The 17,472-nt window shown below is 43.5% G+C and overlaps 1 protein-coding gene across 1 annotated transcript in view; it reads left to right on the plus strand.

Moving 5' to 3' along the window:
* The window catches only part of rnf24 (ring finger protein 24), a 178,339-nt gene that overhangs the window by 118,285 nt on the left and 42,582 nt on the right, over window positions 1-17,472 (plus strand). The window contains exon 4 of the mRNA XM_073042162.1: window positions 2,361-2,402. Coding sequence (XP_072898263.1) covers window positions 2,361-2,402 — 42 coding nt within the window. The remainder of the gene's footprint in view (window positions 1-2,360; window positions 2,403-17,472) is intronic.

Raw genomic sequence — 17,472 nt, forward strand, 5'->3', positions numbered from 1 at the left:
CCTCCTCTACCTACAGTGGTTTGTGTCTCTGAATCTTTGTGCGAATTTCCGCAGAGCTCAAAATAGTGTGTCTGTCTGATAGCAGACATGCAAATAACATGGCCTGCGCAACACAGATGACTGAGGGTAGAAAGTCGGTCCCTCGTGTTGTTCTTGTTGCTAATAATTAAGGCAGGAATGTTAAAATGATATTTTTGTCGATAAGTGTTACCTCAAGGAGAGGCTGATCAGTTCATGCTTCAGAGTCATGAAACCATCATCCTGGAGTAGATTCAGCACCTTAAATCAGAACAATCAGTATAAGATGCTCCTTCCATTCATTTCTGTATTGAGTATCTGAAATACTGCTTAAGCTGATAACAACTCTTGAATTTGACATTGATGTCCTTTTAATAGCCTTTAAAGATGAGCCATATGAGGACCACCAAAATCACAACAAAGCTGGCAAAGACACTTAATTCATCAGTCCTGACGAAGGGTCCCGGCCCAAAATGTCGACAACGCTTCTCCCTATAGATGCTGCCTGGCCTGCTGCGTTCCACCAGCATTTTGTGGGTGTTGTTTGAATTTGCAGCATCTGCAGATTTCCTCGTGTTTGCCTTTTAAAGACACTTCATTGCAGATTTTTGTTGAAGGAAGTGATGGGGTTTCAGAATGAGATTAAACAGAAAGAGTAGAAGTAATTAATGCAGCTATAGAGCTAAAAATATAACAACAGGTGTACCAGAATCACATACAAACTCCTAAGTCAACAGCAGGAATTGAACCCATACTGTAAAGCATTTGCTAACCACTACCCTACCGCAAATGTACATCATTCTACATTATTCAAGAAAGTAAGAATGCATACATATGAGGGAATGGATGTTCATTTGAGTGTCCTTGATAAAGAAATCAGGCAGCATTATAGCCTGCAATGTCCAACCTGAATCTCAAAAATACATAAACACAGGAGATTCTGTAGATGCTGGAAATCCAGAGTAAAACACAAAATTCTGAAGGAGCAAACATTGAAAGGCCTAGATAGAGTGGATGTGGAAAGGATGTTTCCTATAGTGACCAAGTCTGCGACCAGAGGGCAGAACCTCAGAACACAAGGGAGTTTCTTGAGATGAGGTGCAATTTCTTTAGTCAGAGGGTTGTGAATCTATGGAATTCATTGCCACAGCCAGCTGTGGAGGCCAAGGTCATTGGGAGGTTTAATTTAACGTTGAGGTTGATCAGTTCTTGATTAGTAAGGGTGTGAAAGGTTACGGGGAGAAGGCAGAAGAATGGGGTTGAGAGATATAGTAAGTCAGCCATGATGGAATGGCAGAGCAGAATCAATGGGCTGAATGCCTTGTCTTAGCAGGTCAGGCAGCATCTAGGGAGACGAATAAACGGTTGATGTTTTGGGACAAGACCCGTTCCTTAGGACTGGAATAAAGGGGGAAGCAGGCAGGACAAGTAAGTGGGGGAAAGGAGAGAGTACAAGCTGGCAGGTGGTAGGTGAAGTCAGGCAAGGAGGAGGTGGGTGGGGGAGGGGCAGTGACATGAGAAACTGGGAGGTGATAGGTGGAAAAGTTAAAGGGCTGAAGAAGAAGGAATCTGATAGGAGGAGAGTGAACCATGGAAGAAAGAGAAGGAGGAAGGGTACCAGAGGGAGGTGATAGGCAGGTGAGGAGAAGAGGTAGGGGTAAGCGTGGAGCCAGAATGTAGAATGGAAAAGGAGAAAAGGGAGAGGGAGAGAAATAATCGATTTTTGTCTCTTCAGGTTGGAAGTTACCCAGATGGAAAATGAGGTGTTGCTCCTCCAGCCTGAAAGTGACATCATTGTGGCAGTAGAAGAGGCCACAGACCAACATGTAGGAACGGGAATAGGGAGTGGACTTAAAATGGGCAAGAATACATCCTTATTAATCCAATTTTCCTACACTTGACCCTTAACCCTTAATTTTAACAATTCAAGGGCAGCACAGTGGGCCCACTGCCTCGCAGCTACTTTTGAGGAAAAAATACATTCACAAGCACTAAATAGGAAATATTCACAAGATCCAGGAGGGAAATAAGGGTGAAATCTCATTACTCAGTTTTTGATGGGAAAGTGGAACTCTTCTCGTTCAAAGGGATTGAAGCAAATGGCCTGGCATGGGAGAAACAGCAATGAGACAGTGGGAGTTACTGAGATAAGGCAAATGGAACAGGAAGTGAGATATGGGGAAAATAAACATCAGATGAGAGTGGTTGAGCTCACAAAGATAGCAGCAATAAATAGTTAACAAGTGTTTGTTTATGTCTGAATCACTGCGATTTTTATTGGCTGATACTTTGTAAAGTCGGAAATGTTCTCAGAGTGACTGACTGCATTCTTTGTTTTGCAGGTCATACTGAAAGAGAAAGTAAAAGAACTCAACTTGCATGAGGTAAGGGGGAGTCCGACATTCCCTAGTTAATTCTCAGTCAGTGTCCCTCACCTAAGCCCTACTGGCCAAAGAGCGAACAGGTCTCCCCCTCTGATGACCACACTCCCCACCCCCGGCCTGGTCACCAAACAAGCATCAGACCCTGGGGAAAATTCAAATACAGGCCTGCCTGCTTTTGTATCAGGAAATGAAACAGGCAGCATGTGTGAAAAGAGAAACTGAGTTGACAGAGTTGAGTAGACAGCCAGTATCTTTGTCCTGGGGTCAAAGTGCATTTAAGGTGGGAAGAGGGGAGGGTTCAAAGAAGATGTTGGGGCAAGGTTTTTACACAGAGGGTGATGGGTGCCTGGAAAGCACTACTGGAGGCAGAGAGGATAGAGGCATTTAAAAGATACTTAGATAGGAAAATGAATATGCAATAAAATTCTTTAGACCTCTTGTAGCAGTTGCAAGATATCTTTAGGTCACCTGCTTTCGGGTACTTCCTCAGACTGACCTACCAGAAATGAAACTCGACCAGCCACTGTGTCTGCAAAATTGGCTCAAATGCTGGGTGACACAGATCTGAATGCTCCCAAAGCTTCTCATGGGAAAGTCAGGTACATAAGGCCATATGATATAGGAGCAGAATTAGGCCATTCAGCCTACAGAGTCTGCTCCACCATTCTATCATGGCTGATTTATTATCTCTGTTCCTCCTCTCTGTAACTTTGACAACGTTACTATCCTCCTCTGCTTTAAATCGACTCAATGACTTGGTCTCCACAACCATCAGTGGCAGTGACTCCCACAGATTTGCCACCCTCTGGCTAAAGAAATTCCCCCTCATCTCTGTTCTAGATTAATGTCCCTCTACTTTGAGGCTGTGCCTTCCGGTCCCAGCCTCACCCTCAATCGGAAACATCCTCTGCACGTCGCTTAATTATTTCAGTACAACATTGTCAGTCAATGTCATAGACATAGAGCACAAAAACACAGAAATAGGCCCTTTGGCCCATCTAGTCCATGAAAACCTACTTTTATGTCCAATCCCATTGACATGCACCTGGATTATTGCCCTCTATACCCTTCTCACCTATGTACCTATCCAAACTTCTCATAAATGTTTCAATTGAATCTGCATCCACCACTACCAGTGGCAGCTCATTCCACTCTCGCCATCTTCTGAGTGAAGAAGCCTCTCCTTAGGATTGTCTTAAATATTTCTCCTTTCATCTTACCCAGTTCTAGTCTCACCCAACCTGAGTAGAAAAGTCATTTGTGTATTTACTCTATTCCCTCAGAATTTGGTATAGCTCAATCAAACCCAACAAAGGGATTGTTTCTGTGCTGTATTGTTCTAAATTCTGTGACATTTCAGGTCGAGGAGATACTGGATCAGCTGACATCAGTTACTTCATGTTCAAAAGAGTGACTGTCCTCTCTGCTGGTGAGAATAGTACAGGCAGGATGTGGCTACTAGACTAGTCAGGCCTATTCCAGCATTTTAAGTTTGTATTTGTAGGAGAAACAAGTCTGCCGTGGACAGTAGACAGTTGTCAGAAGTATTTATCAGATAATTCACAGCCCATGGTCATTTTCACAAAGAGTTGCGAGAGCCAGAAGTATGAGTGAAACCTGACCGCATCAGGGTCAGAACAGCGTCTGTCAAGTTTTAGTTTGGACCATCCTTTGTTAATTTCACCTCAGGAACCTGGAAAATTTGAGGCTGGACCCCTAAGGAAAACCTGGGCAACCCTATGAACTCTGTTCTGGACTTTCCCAAATTTCACATTGTTGATAAATTTATATTTAAGGCACATAAATATAAACATGTACGGTGAATTTACTTTAGTGAACACCGTATCATTTCAAAATCTTTAATCCAGTCGGCACTCGTCCTTTGTTTAATATATATGTTTTGTTAAACAAAGAATAACTTAAACAAGGGTTGTTGTATTTTTTTGTGTGATTGTATGTTTCTTTGCCATATTAAATGTGCTATATGCACGTTGTGCTGTGAATGACTGTTGGTATTGTGTTTTTCCACTTGACCCCATAGGAATGCTGTTTTGTTGGCTGTATTCATGTACAGTTCAATGATAACTAAACTTAAACTTAAGTCATAATATGTGTTGTGAAACTTCTTTTAAGGAAGCAGTGCAGTGTAATACATTTTAAAAATTGCAGAAGTTACAAAAAAAAATAACAATAAATGAATAGTGACAAAATATTGAGGTAGTATTCATGGGTTCTTGACCATTCAAGATGGCGGAGGGAAAGAAGCGGTTCCTAAAATGTTGGGTGTGTGTCTTCAGGATTCTGTACCTCCTCCCTAATCATACTAATGCAAAAAGGGCGTATCCAGGGTGGCAAGGGTATTGAACGATGGATGCAGCCTTCCTGAGACATCGCCTTTTGAAGATGTCCTTGATGGTGGGGAGGCTCGTGCCTATGATGGAATTGGCTGAATTTACAACCTTCCACAGCTTTTTCTGATCCTGCGCATTGTTGCCTCCACACCAGACATTGATGCCACAAGTCAGAATGCTCTCCATGATATGCCTGTAGAAATTTGTTAAGAGTCTTGCTTGGAAAGATTTTCTGTGCCTCCTCTGTCACGTTATAGCTTGGCTCGAAATTAAAAGGACAGAGCTGTCCAGCAGAATACAAGGAAAGTTATTGGATATGAAAATGTTTGCTGAAAGTTCCACATTTTTCCCCATCTGAACTTCAGTGGAACCTCAGTGATGCCTTTTTTGGTGCTTAAACACTCTACAAATAAGAACATGGCACTGAAGATAGGCTGGTCCTTGTGTACAAGTGAGTTCTCGAGTGTTCCTACTGAGATTCCATCAGCCTGGTACTGAGTAGTGTGGTTAGTGTGCTTCTTGTTGGCTATTGCCAACCATGCCCCACCCCACCCCACCCAAATCAGTGACTTAGAATCTGACCTTAAAAATGTTCCCTGTACACCTTGTGCACAAGCACACATCACTGCAGGTTCTAAATTAATCATTCCTCTGTGGAGTGAAGATTAAAATGTGGCAAGCCCAGTTTGGATTCTGTCCACTGTTCACAGTGATGTAATACTTTCTAGTCTTAAAACATTAATGAACACTGATAAGTAATTCATTATTTCTGCACTATCTGTTGTGCAGTTATCTTGTACATAACGTGGTGATCTTTGATCTTTTTATTGTTTATGTACTAACAGACCTTTCCCGCCTTATAGTTTGGCTTGTATTTCTATTTTATATTTCCTCCTTTTCTCCTAAACATTATATTATTTTGCCATCGTCTCATGTAATTTGCATTACCCCTTTTCTTCAGATGGAATCTTTCATTAGTTAAAGCTGATAGAATGTATTTCTCCCAAATGTTCTGGGCTACTCATTTAATTACATTTTTCTGTGCTTTTCTCTCCATTCTGCCTCCATTCTCATATGTTCTTGTCACTTTTGCCCCTGAATTAGGCCACTCAGCCCATTGAGTCTGCTCTGCAATTTCATCATGGCTGACTTATTATCCCTCTCAACCCCATTCTCCTGTCTTGCGCCATAACCTTTAGCACCCTGACTAACAAAGAACTTATCAACCTCTGCTTTAAATATTCTCAATGACTTGGCCACCACAACCATCCATAGCAACAAATTCGACAGATTCACAATTCTCTGGCTGAAGAAACTCATTCTCATCTCTGTTCTAAATAGTCGTCCCTCTGCTCTGAGGCTGTGCCTTCTGGTCCTAGAGTCATTCACTAAATGAACCATCCTCTCCATATCCACTCTATCTAGTCTTTCAATATTCAATAGATTTCAATGACACTCCCCCCCAGTCTTCTAAATTCCAGTGACTGAAGGCTCAGAGCCATCAAATGCTCCTCATACAATGACTGAAACCATTCTCATGAACCTCCTCTGGACCCTCCACAATGCCAGCACATCTTTTCTTAGATAACAGGCCCAAAACTGCTCACAATATTCCAAGTGTGGTCTGAGCAATGCCTTATTAAGCCTCAGCATTACATCCTTGCTCTTGTATTCTAGTCCTCTCAAATTGAATGCTAACATTGCAATTGTTTTCCTGACCACAGACTCAATCTTCAAGTTAACCTTGAGGGAATTCTGCACAAGGACTCCCAAGTCCCTTTGCACCACTGATTTTTTGAATTTTCTCCCCATTTAGAAAATAATGTATGCCTTTATGCCTTCTACCAATTGAATGATCATACACTTCCCTACACTATATTCCATCTGCCACTTCTTTATCTATTCTCCCAAACTGTCCAAGTTCATCTGAAGACTCCCTGCTTCTTCAACATTATCTGCCCCCCCCCCCAACTATCTTTGTATTATCTGCAAACTTGGTCACTAAGCCATCGATTCTGACAGTCAAATCATTGCCATATAATGTGAAGAGAAGCGGTCCCAATCCACTGACTCTCCTTGGTCTATCCTGCCTGTTATTTCCTCAAAGAATTCCAACAAATCAAGTCTGCTCCGCCAATCATGCTGATCGTTTTTTTCTGTCTCCTCCTCAAACCCAGTTCCCGGACTTCTCCCCACAACCTTTGATGCCACATCCAATCAAGAACCTATCAATCTCTGCCTTAAATACACCCAATGACCTGGCCTCTACAGCTGCATGTGGGAACCAATTTCACAAACTCACCACCCTTTGGCTAAAAAAATGTCTCCGCATCTCTGTTTTGAAAGGGGACCCCTCTATCCTGAGGCTGTGGCTTCTTGTCCTAGACTCTCCCGCCATGGGAAGCATCCTTTCCACATCTACTCTGTCTAGGACTTTCAACATTTGAAAGGTTTCAATGAGATCCCCCTTCATCCTTCTGAATTCCAACGAGTACAGACCCAGAGCCATCAAACGTTTCTTGTATGATAACCCTTTAATTCCTGGAATCATCCTTGTGAACCTCCTCCACCACTTCTTTCTCCCCCATAACTACCTCTCCAGCATCACTTTCCTGCCTTCCAATATCTACTCTCGCCTCTCTTGTACTCTTTATGTATCTGAAAAAGTTTTTGGTATCCTCTTTAATATTATTGGCTAGCTTACCATTATATTTCATCTTTGCTCTCCTTATGGTTTTTTTAGTTGCCTTCTGTTGGTTTTTTTAAAGCTTATCAATCCTCTAACTTTTCACTAATTTATGTTACATTATCTGCCCTCTCTTTTGCTGTCTTTGACTTCCTTTGTCAGCCACAGTTGCTTCATACTCCCCTTAGAATACTTCATCTTTGGGATGTATCTATCCTTTGCCTTCCAAATTGCCCCCAGAAACTCCAGCCATTGCTGTTCACCTATCATCCCTAACTATTGTCTCCTTCCAATTATCTTGTGCCAGCTCCTCTCTCATGCCTCTAAAAAGCCATCTCCTAATCATTCTACAAATTCCCTTTTGGGATCCAGCACTAATCTGATTTTCCCAATCTACCTGCAAATTGAAATCTCCCATGACTATCATAACAATGCTCTTATTACACGCCTTTTCTATCTCCCAGTGTAACTTATATCCCACATCCTGGCTACTATTCAGAGGCCTGAATACAGCTTCCATCTGGGTCTTTTTACCCTTGCAGTTTCTTAACCCTAGCCACAACGATTCTACATCCACCCCTCTGCCTACCTGCCTGTCCTTTTGTTAACAAAAAGATGTTAACAATGTCTCAGCCACGTCTCATTGATGCCCACAACATCATACCTGCCAATCACTGACTGAACTACAAGATCATTTACCTTATTCTGTATACATTCAAATATAACACCGTAAGTCCTGTATTCATCACTCTTTCTGATTTTGCCCCCATGTTACACTTCACCTCATCCCACTGACAGTAATTTTGCCCTGTCATCTGCCCTTCCTCACAGTCTCCCTACACACAGCAACTGCCCCATCCTCAGCCCTATCACTCTTGTTCTCATCCCTTGCCAACTCCCCAACAGCTCCAGCAAACCTGCCCGCAAGGATATTGGTCCCTCTCGGGTTCTGATGTAAGCCATTCTTTTTTGTACAGATCATACCTTCCCCAAGAAATATCCTGATGATCCAGAGGTCTGGACCCTAGTACTTGGGAGGAAACATGTTATCTTGGCTTCTCTTGCAGCCATGGGATCTTCTGTCCATCTCTCCCTCCCTATCTATTGAGCCTCCTATCACTATCTCTCTGCTCGACTTTACCCTTCCCTGCTGAGCCTCAGAGCTGACACAGTGCCACCAGCCTGGCTGCTGCTGCTGAGCCCTCCCCAGTCATCCCCAGCATTTTTCAAAGAGGTATACTTGTTGCTGAGGGGAATGGCCACAGGGGGAGCTCTGCACTGACTGCTTACTCCCCTCACTTCTAGTGGTCACCCATCTACTCTCTGAAGCTTGCACTCTGGGTGTGACAACCTCAGGAAAAGACTCGCTATGAAGTTTTCACCCTTCCAGATGACCCTAAGAGTGTCCAGTTCCAGCTCCAGTTCCTTGACCTTGTCAGTCAGGAGCTGAAGTTGGGAGAACTTCCTGCAAATGTAGTCGTCAGCGAGACCATTTGGTACCCTGAAATCCCACATCTCATAGGAGGAACATTTCACTGCCTACACCTGCTAAGCCTCTAACTTCTCACACTTTATGTTCTAGCCTGTGCTTGTTCTCACCTAAGCCTGTTGAGCCAAAGCCTGACCACTCTAACACTGTCCACTCCAACGAAGGCCACTCTGCATTAACCTTGCTTCTTTTTATTGGCCCTTGCTAAGTAACCCTAGTTACTATTAACCCAAGCAATTCCTAGTTCTGCTATTAAATCCTGACAGGCCCCGTTTGCTTTGTAAAGCTGACATTTTTACTTAGATCACACGTTTTTGAACCTTACTGCTTCTAGATGTTTCTCCATAGAAGTAGATAGAATGGTAAAGGAAGAGTACAGTCCATTCAAATGCAAGAGGTTCTGCAGATGTTGAAAATCTTTAACAGCACACACAAAATAGTGGAGGAACTCAACAAGTCAGGCAGAGTCTATGGAGGGGAATAAGCAGTCAATATGTCAGGCCCAGACACTTTAATGAGGACTTCATCAGTATAGCATGCATGCCTTCATTGTTCCAGGAATTAAGTATAAGAATCAGGAAGTATAAAACTTTGGTTAGGCCGCTCTTTGCAGTTCTAGTCGCTCCATTACAGAAATGATGTGGAGGCTTTGGAAAGATTTCCCAGGCTGCTACCTGGATTAGATGGTACGAGTTATAAGGAGAGGTTAGACAAACTTGTATTGCTCTCTCAAGTGCATCAGAGGCCAAGGGGAGACGTGACAGAAATGATGAAATTATGAGAACAAAGTTCATGTAGACAGAATTGTTATCGAAGGGTTGGCATGTAAAGTACTAGAGGATATGTATTTAAGGTGAGAGGGGGAAGGTTTAAAGGAATTGTGCAGTGTATTTTTATATATAATGGAGTGATAGGTTCCTGGACTGGAGTAGTGGTGGAAGCAGAAACAATGACGATGCTTAAGAGGCTTTTAGAATGACTCATGAATGTACAGGGAATGAAGCGATATGGATTGTGTGCAGACCGAGGAGAGATTGGGGGCTAAAGGGGCTAGTCCTGTGTTGTTCTGTTCTGTGTTCTACATTTCCCTTTGAGTGCTCCATCTTGTTTCCCAGTGCTGGGGACACTTGTGCATCTTCTCTTGACAATGGAAGTTTTAACAAACCCTTTGACACCTTATTAAATCTCTCTTCTCGTTTTTGACTCCCTCTCCTGGCCAGTTGTTTTGGGAATGGTTGGGAATTTCCTAGCATTCTACTTCTCTGTTCCATCATATCGTGCAGATTTTCTGTCACAGTCCGCTGATCGCCATTGCACATTGACCAGCCTCTCTTCTGTTCTTGTTGAATGATGTATGTGTGAAATGTTCATTTACAGCCCATTGGAAATATTTGAACAGGGAACATTGAGCTAAGGTCCTGCTGTTTACGTGGCTGAACACTAGTGCGAGCAAACAATACTGAATTGTTTTGACTTTTCTCGGGTTTCTGTCTTGGTGTAATGTTACCATCGTGAAGCACAGATGAAAGAGTAACTAAAACACATGAAAGGAAGAAGTTTGAAAAAAGCACACGAGTCTCTTAGAGTTATACACCATAGAAACAGGCCATTCAGTCCGACTCACCCATGCTAACCAGCTGGTGCCATTTGCTGTTTTTTGGCCCATATCCTTTAAACCTTTTCTGTCCATTTACCTTTCTAAACAATTTTTTTTAATATTGTAATTGCCTTTATAGATTCCTCTAGATGGAATCTCATTCCACATACCCATCACTTTTAAATATTGTAATTGCCCCTGCCTTTGTAGATTCCACTAGACAGACTCTCACTCCACATACCCGTCACTTTTTGTGTGAAAGATTTCCCCTGAGGTCCATTTTAAAACGTCCTGGCTGTATCACAGCCTGGTATGGAAACACAAATTTCCTTGAATGGAAAATCCTACAAAAAGGAGTGGACACAGCCCAGTCCATCACAGGTAAAACCCTCCCCACCATGTGACACATCTAGAAGGAGCACTGTCACAGAAAAGCAGCATCCATCATCAGGGACTCCCACCACCAAGGCTATGCTCTCTTCTTGCTGCTGCCATCAGGAAGAAGGTACAGGCGTCTCAGGATTCACACCACCATGTTCAGGAACAGTTATCACCTCTTGAACATCAAGCTCTTGAATCAAAGGGGATAACTTGACTCAACTTCACTTGCCCCATCTTTGAGATGTTCCCACAACCTATGACTCATTTTCAAGAACTCATGGACCCTGTCATATTCTCAATATTTAGTGTTTATTTATTTTTTTCTTTCTGTATTTGCATAGTTTGTTGTGTTTGCACATTGGTTGTTTGTCTATCTTATTGGGTTGCCTTCCATTGATTCTATTATGGTTCCTGGACTTAATGAGTACACCTGCAAGAAAACAAATCTCGGGGTTTTCTATGGCACTTACTATACTTTGACAATAAATTAACTTTGAACTTTGAACTTTTGAACTGAGGTTTGGTGAAACTCGAACTAGAAATCATAAGTTAAAGGTGAAATGTGAAATTTTTAAGAGGAACTTCTTCACTCAGGGTGGTGAGAGTGTGGAATGAGCTACCAGTGGGAATGATTGATAGCTATTGCTTTAAAGTAATCACCTCACTTGCAATATCCTATGAAACATGCAACCTTAGACAGACAGACAGACATTAGAAAAGTAAGAAAACTAGTCGGAGCGGCTGTAACAGGCTACATGCGTGGCCGGCGCATACGCACAAAAGCATGCTATATAAGGACCTCTACAGTACATAAGCTCACAGTTCACTGACACATCTCCTCTTTTGTTTATCCGGAAACATGTCTTCCCCAAAGGATATAAGCATTAAGTCATGTCAAATGAGCCTTACTCATCATATAGATGAATCCACCCATTAGCTCCTCTGAGGGTGCTTGTGGCCCCTATTCGAATTCTCTTGTTCTTCTACAAGCTGCTGGATGTTAAAGGATTAATGTTAATTTCAGAAGCTTCCCCAGAATGTTAGAAGTAAGGGAACAAAATGAGGGATTGAAGTGAGATATTAATCTCAGTGTTACAAAGACAACATTAATTAATCTCTTGAGAAAGGTTGGCAGTGATGTTGAGAAGCAAGTCTGGTTCTCCTGCTCCAAAGTTTCAGCTTCTTGGCTGGTTGAAGAAAAACATGGAAAAGATGTCAAAGGAAGAATGGAAACCATTCTCCACCCAACATGTGCTGGAACCTTACGTGCTCCAAGTTCTAAACACAAGGGATTCTGCAGCTGATGGAAATCTTGAGCGACACCCAAAATGCTTGAGGAACCCAGCAGGTCAGGCAGCATCTGGTGAGGGGAGTAAACAGACAACATTTGGGCCAAGAACCTTCACGATGCTCTTGTCTACTCAAGCCTCTTCCCATCGCCCTTCTCCTGTATTACACTGGTAGGGGTCTGGAGAGTGAACAAGGATTCCTAGGGGTACAGATTCATTCTTCCCTGAAAGTGGTGACACAGGTAGACAGGGTAGTGAAGAAGGCATTTGGCATTGGTCAGGCCAGTGAGTTCAGAAATTGGTGTGTCATATTATAGATGTACAAATCCACTCTGGTCCATTCTTATGTTTGTTGGAGATAGCTCGTGCATCAAAAATAATGGTGTTACGCACACAATGCTGGGGGAACGCAGCAGGCCAGGCAGCGTCTATAGGAAGAGTACAATCAACGTTTCAGGTCAAGACCCTTCATCAGGACTAATGGAAAAAAGAGATAGTAAGAGATTTTGAAAGTGGGTGGGGGAGGAGGAGACCCAAAATGATAGGAGAAGACAGGAGGAGGAGGGAGGAAGCTAAGATCTGGGAAGTTGATTGGCAAAAAGGGATACAAGGCTGGAGAAGGGAGAATATCATAGGACAGAAGGCCTTGGAAGAAAGAAAGGGGGAAAGGAGCACCAGAGGAAGATGGAGAACAGGCAAGGAGTTATTGTGAGAGGGGAAGAGAGGGAGAAAAAAATAGGGATGGAGTAAGAAGGGGAGGAGGGGCATTAACAGAAATTAGAGAAATCAATCTTCATGCCATCAGGCTGGAGGCTACCCAGCCGGTATATAAGGTGTTGTTCCTCCAAACTGAGTGTGGCTTCATCTCGACAGTAGAGGAGGCCATGGATTGATATATCGGAAAGGGAATGGGATCTGGAATTAAAATGTGTGGCCACTGGGAGATCCTGCTTTCTCTGGCGGACAGAGCATAGGTGTTCAGCAAAACGGTCTCCCAGTCTACGTCGGGTCTCACCAATATATAAAAGGCCACATCGGGAGCACCGAATACAGTATATCACACCAGCAGTCTCACAGGTAAAGTGTTGCCTCACCTGGAAGGACTGTCTAGGGCCCTGAATGGTGGTGAGGGAGGAAGTATAAGGGCCGGTGTAGCACTTGTTCCACTTACAAGCATAAGTGTCAGGAGGGAGATCGGTGGGAAGGGATGGGGGGGACAAATGGACAAGGGAGTCGCGTAGGGAGCGATCCCTGCAGAAAGCAGAAAGTAGGGGGGAGAGAAAGATGTGCTTGGTAGTGGGATCCCGTTGGAGATGGCAGAAGTTACGGAGAATTATATGTTGGACCCGGAGGCTGGTGGGGTGGTAGGTGAGGACAAGGGGAACCCTATCCCAAGAGGGGTGGCGAGAGGATGGGGTGAGAGCAGATGTGCGTGAAATGGGAGAGATGCATTTGAGGGCAGAGTTGATGGTGGAGGAAGGGAAGCCCCTTTCTTTAAAAAGGAAGATATCTCCTTCATCCTGGAATGAAAAGCCTCATTCTGAGAGCATATTTGGCAGAGACGGAGGAATTGAGAAAAGGGAATGGCATTTTTACAAGTAACAGGGTGGGAAGAGGAATAGTCCAGGTAGCTGTGAGAGTCTGTGGGCTTATAGTAGACATCAGTAGATAAGCTGTCTCCAGAGACAGAGTCAGAGAGATCAAGAAAGGGGAGGAAGGTGTCAGAAATGGACCAGATAAATTTGATGGCAGGGTGGAAGTTGGAGGCAAAGTTAATGAAGTCAACGAGCTCAGCATGCGTGCAGGAGGCAGCACCAATGCAGTCATCGATGTAGCGAAGGAAAAGTGGGGGATGGATACCCATATAGACTTGGAACATGGACTGTTCCACAAAGCCGACAAAAAGGCAGGCATAACTGGGACCCATACAGGTGCCCATGGCTACACCTTTAGTTTGAAGGAAGTGGGAGGGGCCAAATGAGAAATTATTAAGAGTAAGAACTAATTCCGCTAGACGGATGAGAGTGGTGGTAGAGGGGAACTGGTTGGGTCTGGAATCCAAAAAGAAACAGAGAGCTTTGAGACCTCCCTAGTGGGGGATTGAAGTATATAGGGACTGGACATCCATGGTGAAAATAAGACGATGGGGGCCAGGGAACTTAAAATCTTTGAAAAAATCCAGAGCATGAGAAATGTCACGAACATAGGTGGGAAGAGATTGAACAAGGGGGGTTAAAACGGTGTCGAGGTATGCAGAGATGAGTTCGGTGGGGCAGGAGCAAGCTGAAACAATGGGTCTACCTTGACAGGCAGGTTTGTGGATCTTGGGTAGGAGGTAGAAACGGGAAGTGTGGGGTGTGGGAACTATGAAGTCAGTGACGGTGGATGGGAGATCTCCAGAGCTGATAAGGTTGGTGATGGTGTGGGAGACAATGGCCTGGTGCTCCTTAGTGGGGTCATGACAAAGGGGTAAATAAGAGGAGGTATCAGCGAGTTGTTGCTGAGCCTTGGCAAGATAGAGGTCAGTACACCAGACTACTAGAGTGCCCCCGTTATCAGTGGGTTTTATGGTAAGGTTAGGATTTGTGCCTGGTTTTCATTTCTAAGCCACAAATAACAGACTGGAAATGCATACCGAGCAATAAATGGGAACAAAAAAGAGCAGATAGTTGCAAGATGGTAATAAGACTAGATTGATGCATATCTTCTCTCTGCTATTATAATTACTGTACTTGACACTTTTCAGTGCCCCATATAATCATTTGATCTGTATGGGCTGTGTGCAAGACGTGCTTTTCACTGTATCTTAGTACATGTGACAATAATAAAACAATTTCAATTCCAATTCCATTGGTAAGGTTATATAGAATATTGTGTGCAGTCCATTTCATCAGGAAGGTCTATTTATTCCCCTTCATTGATATTCCCGTCCATTGATGCTCCCTGGTCTGCTGGGTTCCTCCAGCTCTTTGTGTGATCGTCCAAGTTCACCCTTTATCAACACACTGTAGGTCTCTGAGGAGATGTACGCCTTGTTTTTGAATTTGAACCCTGTTCAAAGGCACACAGAGCAGTGGATGTGATGCTGAAGGATAAATTGGAACTGTGGACCATTTTGTACACTGTGGCAGAATGATCATTGTTAATCTCCCATGGTGGGAAAGCAAGAGTTTATTAGTATCACCTAAAGGATCCACTGCTAAAAGTGCCAGGAATGTGCATAACTGTGGCTGTTCTCGAGGATTATTTACCTTTCCAAACACTGGCACAGATTCCAAAAGAGTGAGGTTCATGAGCCATTCCCTTCTGTAGTCTCTGTCAGTAAATACAGTTTACTTGTTTGCAGCTGAATCAGAGTTAGTTTTATTATCACTGACATACAGTAAGCCATGAAATTTATTGTTTTGTGGCACCAGTACAGAGCAATACATAAAAATATTACTATAAACGACAAATAAAAAATAAATAAATAGAATAGAACTTTATTGACATCGCTCAAGACAAGAAGATAATGGTGCCACTCCAGTCTGTGCAAAACAGATATTTACAATGCATGCGGTGGGACTTAATTTAAAAATAGTTCCCACATTCACATGCAGCAAGCGACTTCGATAGTGCAGAACACACAAAGGCCATTGGCAAGCCAGAATGTCCCATTATTCAACTGCACAACAACCCTCGGGAAAAAGTTGTTTTTCAATCTGTCTTGGCTACGACGTTTCTGTCTCTCCTACCAGATGGCAGGAGATTGAACAGGCAGTGTCCAGGAAGTGAGGGATCTTTAATGACGTTACGAGTGTGCAGTAGGCATCGGGAGTTGTAGATTGTCTCCAGGTCTGACAGTTGAGTCCCAAAGATGCGCTGAGCTGTACTAATCACCCGTTGGAGTGCTTTGAAATCTGTCTTGCTGCAGCTAGTGTGGCACACTGTCATTGCCTATGTCAGTGTGCTCTCTATTGCACATTGGTAAAAGTTGGCCAGCAATTTTTGAGGCAGGTTAGCTCTCCTTAAGTAGTATAGTCACTATAACGCTTTCCCTACCACTGAGGTTGTGTTGATGGACCAAGAGAGCTCCTTGGTGATGTTCATCCCCAAAAACTTGGAGCTGGAGACCCTTCCCACCACTTCACCATTTATCAGTAGTGGAGCTCATTAGGTCCTCTTGCTTTCCTGAAGTCAATTACCATAGTGCAAAAAGTGCATAAAGGGAGCAAAATAGTGAAGTAGAGTTCATGGGTCATGTTCCATTCGGAAATCTGATGGCAGAGGAGGTGAATGTGTGTGTTCAGGATCCTGCACCTACCCCCTGCTCCCTGATGGTAAGAATGAGAAGAGGCATGTCCTGATGGTGGGGGTGGGTCCTTCATGATATATGCTGTCTTCCTGAGACATCATCTTTTGAAGAAGTCCTTGGTGATGGAGATGCCAGAGCCCACAGTGGAGCTGGCTGTATTCATAATCCTCTGCAGTTTTTTCCCTGATCCTTTGAATTGGTGACTCCATACCTGACGGTCGTCATTTCTCATCCTTGCTGACGACTTCCAGAATTTCTGCTGTTATCTTCGATTCTTTGCAGTTATCCCAGCACACACACACACTCTCTCTCTCTCTCTCTCTCTCTCTCTCTCTCTCTCTCTTCTCTCTCTCTCTCTCTCTCTCTCTCTCCCTCTCTCTCCTCCCTCTCTCTCTCTCTCTCTCTCTCTCTCTCTCTCTCTCTCTCTCTCTCTCTCTCTCTCTCTCCCTCTCTCTCTCCCTCTCTCTCTCCCTCTCTCTCTCTCTCTCCCTCTCCCTCTCTCTCCCTCCTCTCTCACCATGGCTAGTAGTCCTCCCTCTTTGATCGCCTTGGAGCGGGCAGCATCGTCAGTCAAAACAGAGGCTCATCACTTACTGAGTGGACATTATAATTTTCCAAAAGCAAAATACTGCTGATGTTGTAAATTTGAAATTAAAACAAAAAGTAGTGCTGGAAATATGTGTCTGATTTTGGCTGAGCCCCGGCTGCTACCTGTAAAGCATTTCTACCATGAGTACTATATGCATTTATGCAAGGATGTCCTACAGCAACATTCAACAATAATTCTCTTGCCAGAAACACCTCCTCTCTATATGAAGTAATTACAAGACTGCAGACCTTGTCTCCAACAAATGATTTCTCATGAAATGTTATTATCTGGCAACGTTGGCACTCTTGCTGCCTGACCTGGGGAATGATCAACTTTATTCCACAGTTTGCCCCCACTTCTAGTTCCAGTATTATTAAACTCGCTTCTGTGAGTA

Source organism: Hemitrygon akajei, chromosome 4 (assembly GCF_048418815.1).
Source record: "Hemitrygon akajei chromosome 4, sHemAka1.3, whole genome shotgun sequence".
NCBI lineage: Eukaryota > Metazoa > Chordata > Chondrichthyes > Myliobatiformes > Dasyatidae > Hemitrygon > Hemitrygon akajei.